At 34.4% G+C, this 10,605-nt stretch overlaps 1 protein-coding gene across 2 annotated transcripts in view; it reads left to right on the forward strand.

Annotated features, from left to right (window-relative positions):
• Positions 1-2,271: 2,271 nt before the first annotated feature.
• LOC123215288 (kinesin-like protein KIN-UB) overlaps positions 2,272-10,605 on the forward strand; it is an 8,871-nt gene continuing 537 nt past the window's right edge. The window contains exons 1-18 of one of the 2 annotated variants that reach the window (XM_044635320.1): positions 2,272-2,537; positions 3,196-3,296; positions 3,447-3,569; positions 3,787-3,972; positions 4,201-4,422; positions 4,565-4,718; positions 5,352-5,504; positions 5,785-5,873; positions 6,021-6,224; positions 6,591-6,713; positions 7,329-7,463; positions 7,556-7,687; positions 8,099-8,213; positions 8,302-8,394; positions 9,350-9,475; positions 9,614-9,739; positions 10,152-10,295; positions 10,450-10,578. In XM_044635320.1, coding sequence (XP_044491255.1) covers positions 2,351-2,537; positions 3,196-3,296; positions 3,447-3,569; positions 3,787-3,972; positions 4,201-4,422; positions 4,565-4,718; positions 5,352-5,504; positions 5,785-5,873; positions 6,021-6,224; positions 6,591-6,713; positions 7,329-7,463; positions 7,556-7,687; positions 8,099-8,213; positions 8,302-8,394; positions 9,350-9,475; positions 9,614-9,739; positions 10,152-10,295; positions 10,450-10,578 — 2,542 coding nt within the window. In that variant the 5' untranslated portion in view covers positions 2,272-2,350. The remainder of the gene's footprint in view (positions 2,538-3,195; positions 3,297-3,446; positions 3,570-3,786; positions 3,973-4,200; positions 4,423-4,564; positions 4,719-5,351; positions 5,505-5,784; positions 5,874-6,020; positions 6,225-6,590; positions 6,714-7,328; positions 7,464-7,555; positions 7,688-8,098; positions 8,214-8,301; positions 8,395-9,349; positions 9,476-9,613; positions 9,740-10,151; positions 10,296-10,449; positions 10,579-10,605) is intronic. The other variant, XM_044635321.1, reaches the window with a different exon arrangement.

The raw sequence follows: 10,605 nt of genomic DNA on the forward strand, positions 1-10,605 counted from the left end.
TCCTTTCAAATTATACACAAATTTAATTTTAGTTGAAAGTATCATAATATTAGTATATGAGTACAGAGACAGTCTCGTCAACACATTAGTGAAAAACGCTACTTCAACAATTGTCCTCCCAAGTGATTGGTTCTTAGGGTAAGGGAAACCCCATAGCAGCAGCTAACACATACTCTGTCACTGAGGTCCCCCGGAGCTCATGAGTTCAAGTTCCCTTCATGGGAAGTAATAATAATAGTGAGCACATGAAGGTTTGGCGGCAGTTGTAGACAGATAGGGAAGAAACTAATGCTGTCAAACATATTTTAAATGCTTTGGAAATCGAAAAACATGCTTCCGTAGTTTAGTAAGACACTGCAAAAATAAATTTAATGGTTAAAAAGAAGTTAGGTGCAATTACTTCTGTAACAATTTAACAAATTTTTTATTTGAATTGTTTCATCATAGCATTGAAGAAATGGTGCGACAATTCGTGTTAAAATATCTTCATGATTTGACTTAAAATTATATAAATCTTAAAATTAACGAATTGATGTTCAAATTTGATTTGCTTTTGAATTCGTTTGAATTAGATTTGTTTATGAAAATGAACTTAATTATTAAGATCCAGCAATAAGTTCAACCCCACTCATGGATAACCCAATTGGGTTGCATTATAACTAACAAGTCTATGTGTTATGAGCCACCAATTCGCAATAGCCCGAGTGAACAGGCTTAAAATTACAGCTCTTTTTGTTCTGGGCCTAATGGGCCTTCTAATGAAAAAAGGGCTAATAAAAAATTAAATTATAACAAAATTAAATCAAATTCAAATCTTAGTAGAAAGGTAGGTACCCGTTTGTGCACTCATTCATTAGCCTTTTATGGTTCCCTAATTTTCCGACACTAAAATCAATTGTGTTACAACTCCCAATTCACAGCGCTCTTATGATTTATGAGTTTTAACACTTCAGCCTATAGTAGACACGGACGTGGCCGTATTTGACTAAATTTAGAGCAATCATTTATGTTATCAGATCATATTATGTTATAAACATATTTAATTTGGAGCAATATAGAAAAAAAAAATTTAATACTACCACTACCAAAGTTACAAATAAAATTTATGAGAATAAGAGTTAAATATAAAATAATGAATAAGATATAATTAAAGGTAAATTATGTCGAATTATTTGTGAGCAACTTATGATTTAATTTGATTAATGTTGAGTATATTTTGAATCTAAATTGTTTAAATTTTTTTAAAATCGAATTTGAATTTATTGTCTATTGGTTTGGCCCCCTTCCTCACTCGGTAATATGTTTAAAACATAATAACACCGAGATTTAATTTGATAATTAATGGTCCTAATTTTTTTCATCACGAACATGACGTGCCCTAAAAATTCTATCCACTTTTTACAAGGGGACTGAAAGTGGCCATGTGGGAGATGGGTGGACATTACGAAGTCGGTGTTCACAAAACGAGAAGAGAAGAATTATTTGGCCGCGATGGAAAGGGTAATTTTGTAATTACGTACAAAAATGGCCGCACATATTAAGAGTCGTGAATGTGCAGTTATAACACAGTAACAGTAGTTTCTAGATTAAAGTAAAGACGACAGCGTTTAGTAATTTTAAGTGGGCCAAAGGCTTATTCTCTCTCAAAGTATGTTAATTTTTTAAGTTTTTTTCGGTTAATTTTAAAAATCTTATTTATTTACCTATAAATAATTAAAATTAATTGAATTTATTAATCATATTATTTTTACTTTTTAAACTCTAAAAACTAATAATTTTTTAACTCAAAATTTTAAAAATAATAATTTTCATTCTAGGTTTTTAAACTTGTAAATCTAATTTTTTCAATGATAATTAGTAATCTCTAAACACTTATTTTTTCTCTTTGATGTATTTTTCTTTCGATATTACAGAGAAAAGATTAGATTTAAAAGTTTAAAAACTTTAAAAAGAAAACTATTATTTTTAAAAATTTAAATTAAAAAAATTATTAATTTTAAAAATTTATAAAAAAATAAAATAAAAATTAAATTTATTTTTAATATTTTAGATAAAATAATAATTCTACTTTTAAAATTATTAAATTAAACTTTATATATAGGAACTAAATTTTTAAAATGAATAAGAAGAAACTTAAGATATCAACGTTCTTTTGGTGGGAAACTCTGACCTTTTTAAGTATACAATCCATCAGGCACAGAACAGGACCCACTAACCTTTATTGTGGGTCCCTTCATCGTTACTTTGTTTAAAACTTTGAATCCGACGGACGACCCCAAATCTTTCACACTCTTCTATTCTCTTCTCAGCTGTTTCTGTATGAGTGCTCATGTATAAGGTACTTTGAACTATGGCTTCCACTGCTTATAGAAACGGTACTCTTCAGAAGGGAAATGTTAAGCCAATCACTGCAGCTTGTTCAAATTTGAAACCACCTTCTTTCAAATCCAGGCTTCTTAATCCATCTCCGTCGTCGGGATCAGCTCTTCGCTGCGGCAACAATCCATCCTCTTTTTCCGCCACTGGAAATGACGGAGGTCAGTTACATTCCACTTTCTGACTACAGAAATCAGTTATTTAAGTTTAGATAGCGATTAAGAAGCTTGTTTGTTGGTTGCCATCCGCTTATGCAATTTCATGATAACATTCTTAAGGTTTCAAGAACCTTGATGTATATCTTGTTTATTTTAAATTGATATATGTTCTTGCTTCTGTGTTTAACATTTGTGGTCCAAGAATCTTGATATACATAATGTTCATTTTGAATTTGATTTTAGGTAGCTATTAAGAAGCTTATTTGTTAGTCGCTATTCATTTATTCGGTTCCATGAGCGTGGAATTAGACTTGATGCATATGCCATGATGTTGAATGGCTACTTTATAATTTTTTTTATGATTTAATTTCGTTCGAGATAAACTGTGGAAGACTGTATCTATAAGTTGTGGTTATAATTCATATGTTTTGAGGATTGTTGTATTTTGATGATTGGTTTAGGTATAAGTTGATTGAGTGATTTGAGATTCACTTCCATTGCTGATAATACTTAGAGGTTTATTTATACAAGGAAGGAAATGAATTTTGGATTTGTGGGATATTATTACTCTTCAACTTGCTGCTTTCCTTTCCCTTGATTCTGCTGAAACACAAGATAATCTTTCTTCTGTTATTGCTGTTGTTTTTGTATTTCTGGACAGTTCCTGGAAGAGTTCGGGTGGCGGTGAGATTGCGACCTCGAAATGCGGAAGAGTTGGTGGCAGATGCAGATTTTGCTGATTGTGTGGAACTGCAGCCAGAGGTGGCTTTATTCTCACTTTAGTTATTTTAAACTCTGGGTAGCAGTTAAAAGTTTCACTTGTTTTTCTTATAGATGGTGTTTTGAGCTCTGTGCTAGGTTGTAGCTTGGTTGTGATACCATTAATCATTTTGGGTTTTTGCTCTACCTCAGCTTAAGAGATTGAAACTTCGAAAGAACAATTGGGACTCTGACACATATGAATTCGATGAGGTTCTTACAGAATTTGCATCGCAGAAGCGTGTCTATGAAGTTGTTGCTAAGCCAGTTGTGGAGGTCTGTTATGCTTGATATATAATTTTTTTTGACTTGATTTCTTTTATTAAGCTTGTCATGCTTTACAAATATTTTGTGTAGGCAGCTGAATAATGAAACAATGCATGAGTTGCCTTTCCATGGACCATGTCTATCAAATATGTTCTGTTATCAGAAGCTACTGCATGTCCATCATGCCTTTGCAGCACTTAAGTAGTTGTTTCTTTTAATTTTGTAGAGTGTTCTGGATGGATACAATGGGACTGTCATGGCTTATGGTCAGACTGGCACAGGAAAAACTTTTACTCTTGGTCGACTGGGAGAGGAAGACACTTCTTGTCGTGGAATTATGGTCCGGTCAATGGAGGATATTTTGGCAGATATTTCTTTGGAAACTGATTCTGTTTGTGTCTCGTATTTGCAGGTATTTAGGCTGTTATCATGTCATTCTCAATGTTACTTGTTATTGAATTTGAACCATCTAACTTTGTGATGGCTTTCCTTTTTGGCCCATTTTCAAGTACTACATCAATTTTGATCCTTTCGATTTATTTTCTTTTTTTGGTTATACCCAAAGTTAGTGTATATATCCCACCTCAACTTGTGTAGTCTCCAAGTTTTCTAATAATTTGTTCTCAATAAATATCTGTAGCTTTATATGGAGACCATCCAGGATCTCCTTGATCCAGTGAATGATAATATCTCAATTGTTGAAGATCCAAAAACTGGTGATGTCTCACTACCTGGGGCAACTATTGTTGAGATTAGGGACCAACAAAGTTTTGTCGAATTGCTGAGACTGGGGGAAGCTCACCGAATTGCTGCTAATACAAAATTAAATACTGAATCTTCTCGCAGTCATGCTATTCTTATGGTGACCTATTTACTTTTATTTCATTTATTTCTAATTCCAATGTATTAATTCTTCCTTTTTTTATTTCTACTATTTGATCATATTTGTTTCCTGTGACATCTATGTTGTTTTTGGAATTATTGACATCTATAGTTCTTTACAGATACACGTTAAGAGGTCAGTTGTAGGAAGTGATGAGGCTCTTTCAAGTAAAGCTGACAATGTGTCTCACTTGGTAAAACCTTTGAAGCCACTTGTACGTAGAAGCAAGCTGGTTTTAGTAGATCTGGCAGGTTCAGAACGTGTTCACAAGTCAGGTGCTTAATACAACTAGCGGGTATTTTTATTTTATTTTTTAAAATATTAAGATAATATCTTTTTTATATCAAGATTTTCCTCACAGCTATTTTTTTCTTATTCCATTCTGTGCTTCTACTTGAGAGAGATTGAGAAGGGAATTAGGCTAGTGACTGATTTATGCATGCTTTTCTTCATTATAATTAGTATTGCTATTATGAGATGGATTGTAGTGACTCAGACCCTCATGTTTGTAGTGCTATTATGAGATGGATTGTTAAGAAATTTCATCCGTCAGCTTTAATTCTATAATTATCAGAGAGATTTATTGGGCCTAATCATACTATTCTTATATAGAGTTCACGTGAATAAAGCAGCGAGAGTTAATGAAAGGGCTTGAGATGTTGCATTAGAAGCATTTAGAATTACTTCCAGCAGTCAATATGAAAAAGAAAGACACCTGTGATCAGAAAGTTCCAGAACTGTAAATTCTGATTATTAATTGTTGCCTCTAGGTTGACATAGATTCTGCTGTGAACTTGGACTTTTTGATTGTGTGATTTTTTTTTTAGATGCTTTAACTTGATTTTGATCATTGTGCTTGAGGAATTAGAGCTACAAATGCAGTAATTTGACTCTCTTCCCATTTTTAGCAGGAAGTGAGGGGCATATGTTGGAGGAAGCTAAGTCTATTAATCTCTCACTTAGTGCATTAGGTAAGTGCATAAATGCTCTAGCAGAGAATAGTGCTCACGTACCAGTTCGTGATTCAAAACTTACAAGGTTGCTTAGAGATTCATTTGGAGGTGAGAAGCCTTTCATATGTGTAAGCCACTTATATTTTTTTTTATGACCAGAACGAGCAGTTCATGAGGTGCTCACTGTCTTGCACTTGTGCTTCTGAGGCCTACATTTTGTTTTAATAGTCAAGTTTTATTTCAGGCCTTTATACTATGGATCCCAGATTTTGATTTTTTTTTTTCTATGCATGCCCTCATAACATTTCTTTTTTGAGGCATCAAATCATCTCCACGTTGATTGTCTCCATTTTCTATATCTCACTTGAAATCTGTCATTGCGTTGCAGGAACAGCAAGAACCTCATTGATTGTGACCATTGGACCATCTCCACGTCATCGAGGAGAGACTTTCAGTACTATATTGTTTGGGCAGAGGGTTGGTTTTTCCTTTTAGAACTGTTAATTGTATTCATTGCATATTGTCTTCAGCCAAGCTACTATCTTTTATCATTCTTAAAGTTTGTCAGCAAATATGTCTTTGACACTGTGATTGATGCATGGAAGTGTTGTACATGTCCTATAGGCTATGAAGGTGGAGAATATGTTGAAAATAAAAGAAGAGTTTGATTATAAAAGTTTGTCTAGAAAGCTTGAAATACAATTGGACAAACTCATAGCAGAAAATGAAAGGCAACAGAAAGCATTTGATGATGAAGTTGAAAGAATAAATTTAGAAGCTCATAGTCGTATTTCTGAGGTTGAAAGAAATTTCGCTGATGCCTTGGAGGTTTGTGCATTTCTTTTATATGTTATTTTTTTAAAATAAAAGTTACTGCTGTGTTTGCATTCCTTTTTGGTGATTTCTTATAACAATCATATGATGTTATTTATGTGTCAGACATGGTAATAGTTCAGGGTATAGTTGGATGGAGGACATCACATTTTGTTTTATTTTTTTAACGGATTGTATCTTGTCACAAAAACAGAAAGTAACTTAAAAAATTACTTAAGAAAGAAGCTTTTGGAGAATTTCCTGTACTTATTTTCCTCCTACTTTTCAAGTTCTAAAGCCTTGATGTTTCAGTTATTGCGTTGCATATGGGTGAATGCACATGTTATACTAAACAGTTCAATTTCATATTATTTTTTGTAGAAGGAAAAATTGAAGTGCCAGATGGAGTATATGGAATCAGTAAAGAAGCTGGAGGAAAAGATGGTGTTAAATCAGCGGAAGCGAGAAAGTAATGGCTTCATTAGCGATAGAAGTAATGGAGAGGTATGCATCATGTAGAGACATTTTTTCCTCGTTCTTCTGGTTGTTTGAAAAGGTTGTGTTAAAATTACGTTTAGCCAGGCAAGCTTAACTGTGATGAACCCTCTAGGATACATTTGACATCAGTGAGAATTCGTACATTGCTCAATAGGTTCTTCATTTCTTTAATATAGAGGAAATATTGGTTAAAAGGTGTAACCTTTTCTTCTTACAGATTTCTTCTCCAAAGCTGTAGACAGTTGATAATTATATTTATTTAATCAGCATTTGAAAGTGCTAACTATTAGCTTGTTCAAGGCCCTTTACATTGTTAATCATTTTGCTTAGAAAATTCCCATGAATAGGGGTTAAAATTTATGCTTTTCAATATAAGTTGTTCAAGATATGATTAAATATTAACTCTCCAAATCTTTTTTTTTTTTATGAATGTGCATATATTGAATTTCTTTAAAATGAATCTGTGAGTGTGAGGATCTTTGGACTGCAATGGCTTTTCAGTGGCTTTTGCATTGTTATCAATGAGCTGGCATTATGTAGACCACTTTTTTTTAATCATTGACAGGAATTCACCATCATTTTTGGATGTCTTGGTTTTGTTTCATTTTTCATATTCTACAGGTGCCTGGAGTTTCTGTTGCCGAGGAAGTTGCAGAGGTCAGAAAGATGCTTCAGAATGAAATGTATATGAGAAAGGCAGCTGAAGAGGAGCTTAACAAGCTCAAGAGTCAGTTTGGGCAATATATGCAATCAGGGGTATTGTTTCTTTCTCTGAACCATATAGAGTTCATATATTAATTTTTTTTTGGGGCCTTTTCTTAATTTCTGAACCTACTTTTGTGTTTTAGCCATGTGAAGATACAGAAATTTCAAAGCTTCACAAGATGCTGGAGGAGGAGACACATCAAAAAAAGAAACTTGAAGACGAAATAGTTATACTAAGAAGCCAATTAATGCAATTGACCTTTGAAGCTGAGCAGGTATTTTGATTTTGTGACTAAACGCATGTTTCTTATGCTTGTGTGATTCTTTTTGTTCATGTAATTGATGATACTTTGATGATATTATTGTGTTTGGTCTAAGTTAAGAGTAGTTGAACATTTAACCATTTACATTATCTGAAGATATTATGATTTGGTGGCTGGTGAAGTTAAATGTTTTTGTACTGAAACATTAAGTGGGGGGAAGGCTATCAATAGAGAAAATTTTCCCATAGTTAGCTTACTTCATGAGGAATCCAATTAAAAATAAAGAAATTCCAATCTAGCTGAGATACCTTTTTGCATAGGATAACTGAAATTTCATATCATGTATGAATTCTTGAGCACATGTTCATCATAGTCATTTAACACAAGATCATGTGCAAAGTTTAAACTCGATTTTAATTATAGATGCGAAGATGTCTTGGTGAGTATGGAAATGCTTATCTGGGCTTGGATAGGCATTCTCAATACAGTGAGACTGGGAATGGACAGAAGGCACCAATTGCTACCCTTTTTGAACAAGGTTGTGAATCTGTTACTTTGTGAAGTATCACTTAAAACCATGCTTAATGCACTTGTTTCTTATAGTTTCTCTATATTCAATTTTACAGTGGGTTTGCAAAAGATACTGGCTTTACTTGAGTCTGAAGACACCAATGTGCGAATTCATGCTGTAAAAGTGGTAGCCAACCTAGCAGCTGAAGGTGGGTAAACTTTTTTCCCCGAGACCTTGTTATTAATTTGTCTGCGCTGGTGCAATCTCTTGTGCAATTTGAAATGTTGACTAGCTTTAAGAATTTAAGTTGCTTCTAGGGTTGAATTTTAGTTGAGCTGGCTTGAGCTCGTTTGTCAGTTTAGCTTGATTGAGCCCGAAATGAGCTTGGTTTTGGCTCGTTGGAGCTTGCACCTGATGATTTTTGTTGTCAACTCGAGCTTGAGCTTGATTCGGCTCGCTCTGCTCATGAGCTTAAAAAAATTCAATTCAAATTGACTAAAATGAGATTATTTTGATCAAAACGACGTTGTCTTGGTTGATCTTTTGCTTGGCTGCAACACCGAGCCAGGCTCGGTTTGTTATAGTAGATGAACTCCAATTGAACTTGAATTTGACTCCTTTCAAGTTAAGCCGAACTTGAGTCTAGGCTCGAGTTTGATCTTTTCAAGCCTAGCTGAATTCCAGTTGACCCAAGCTACACTCGACTCGAACCCTAGTTGCTACAGTTTTTTTCTTGTTGAAACTTTTTCTTAGGACCTTTCAGGGTGGTGGGTTGTATGCCTAGTGGATTAGTTAGTTTAGGATACATCTGTGGAATGCTTACAACCCTTCGTATTATTTCAGTGTTTAACTAATGAGCTAATGCATCATTCTGCTTGTGTGAATGGACAACTAATATGCTATCCCTTTCTCTTCTTTAACAAGAAGGATAATATGTTATAGAACTTCTACCATTTTTATACTGGTGCAGCTATTATTTTGAGCTGTTTGCTTTGAAATCATTGTTGGTATGATCATCATTGCCAACATCTTATCAGCTATGGGGGGATTTTAGTGTGTCAGGCAAGAAACAATCCTATCAAACTACCCATCCCCCTGTACTATGTTCACTTGAACTCTGTTATAATTTTGTGAGAAATGATGTGCTGTCATGTACTGTGCAGAAGCAAATCAGAAAAGGATTGTTGAAGCTGGTGGTCTTTCTTCCTTGCTAATGCTTCTTAGAAGTTTTGAGGATGAAACTGTTCGCAGAGTAGCAGCAGGTGCCATTGCCAATCTTGCAATGAATGGTAACAGTAATTAATTCTTGTCTTATCTTCAAGAACAAGGGGGCTTTCTTCTTTATTTTATTATGCCTTCAGGCCTCATATCCTACCTGGCTTTCAATATGGTTTATTTTTAATTGTTGCTTCTTTTTTACTTTGCAGAATCCAATCAAGAACTTATAATGTTACAGGGAGGAATCAGTTTGTTATCTATTACAGCAGCTGATGCTGAGGATCCTCAAACTCTACGCATGGTTGCTGGAGCTATTGCTAATTTATGTGGCAATGGTATATAGCTTTTCTTTCATCATTTCGTTTGTTATCTTTTCTTTCATTTGTGTTATAGAACTGCTTAGTTATTGAAAACTGGGTAGAACTTTTGGTAATTCATCATGGTGGGATATGTACATGACCCCTTCCAGAATTAATTGCAGCTATAGAAGAGATGCTTCTGGCACTTTTACGATCAATTGTGATTTCACATAATTTGGATTTTTTCTTTTAATAAATTTTGTTTTTCTAGAATTTGGAAGCCATGAAAATGTGGCCTGGAGGGATGTTTAAGGTCATCCTGTATGTGGCCATAGTTGTTTCAGCTTCAAGAAGAGATTTCAGTTTCATCATCTTTTAACGATGGTCAATGATTCTTATTTTATTTCTAGCATCTTTATGCGGCGGAATTTTATTTATTGTCTTGTAGATAAGCTTCAAACAAAGCTGAGATCGGAAGGTGGAATTAGGGCCCTGCTGGGAATGGTGAGATGTGGACACCCAGATGTTCTATCCCAAGTTGCTCGAGGAATTGCTAACTTTGCAAAATGCGAGTCTCGAGCGGCTACTCAAGGTTACGCATTTTTCTGACATGTTTCATTTTTTTGGGTTTTAACTGTTAAAGTAATCTATTTTAATGGCTGGAAATTGCTCAGAAAAGATCATTTTGATGCCAAAACATTGTCATTTGGGGTAATGATATATACCTATATGCTGCACTGCTGCAGGTATGAAAACTGGGAGATCTCTGCTGATAGAAGATGGCGCACTTCCATGGATCGTACAAAATGCGAACGATGAAGCAGCTGCAATCAGGCGACACCTTGAGCTTGCGCTCTGTCACTTAGCGCAGCATGGTAAATGTGCTGAGCATTTTTCTTTGG

The sequence above is a fragment of the Mangifera indica genome, chromosome 5 (assembly GCF_011075055.1).
Source record: "Mangifera indica cultivar Alphonso chromosome 5, CATAS_Mindica_2.1, whole genome shotgun sequence".
Classification (NCBI taxonomy): domain Eukaryota; kingdom Viridiplantae; phylum Streptophyta; class Magnoliopsida; order Sapindales; family Anacardiaceae; genus Mangifera; species Mangifera indica.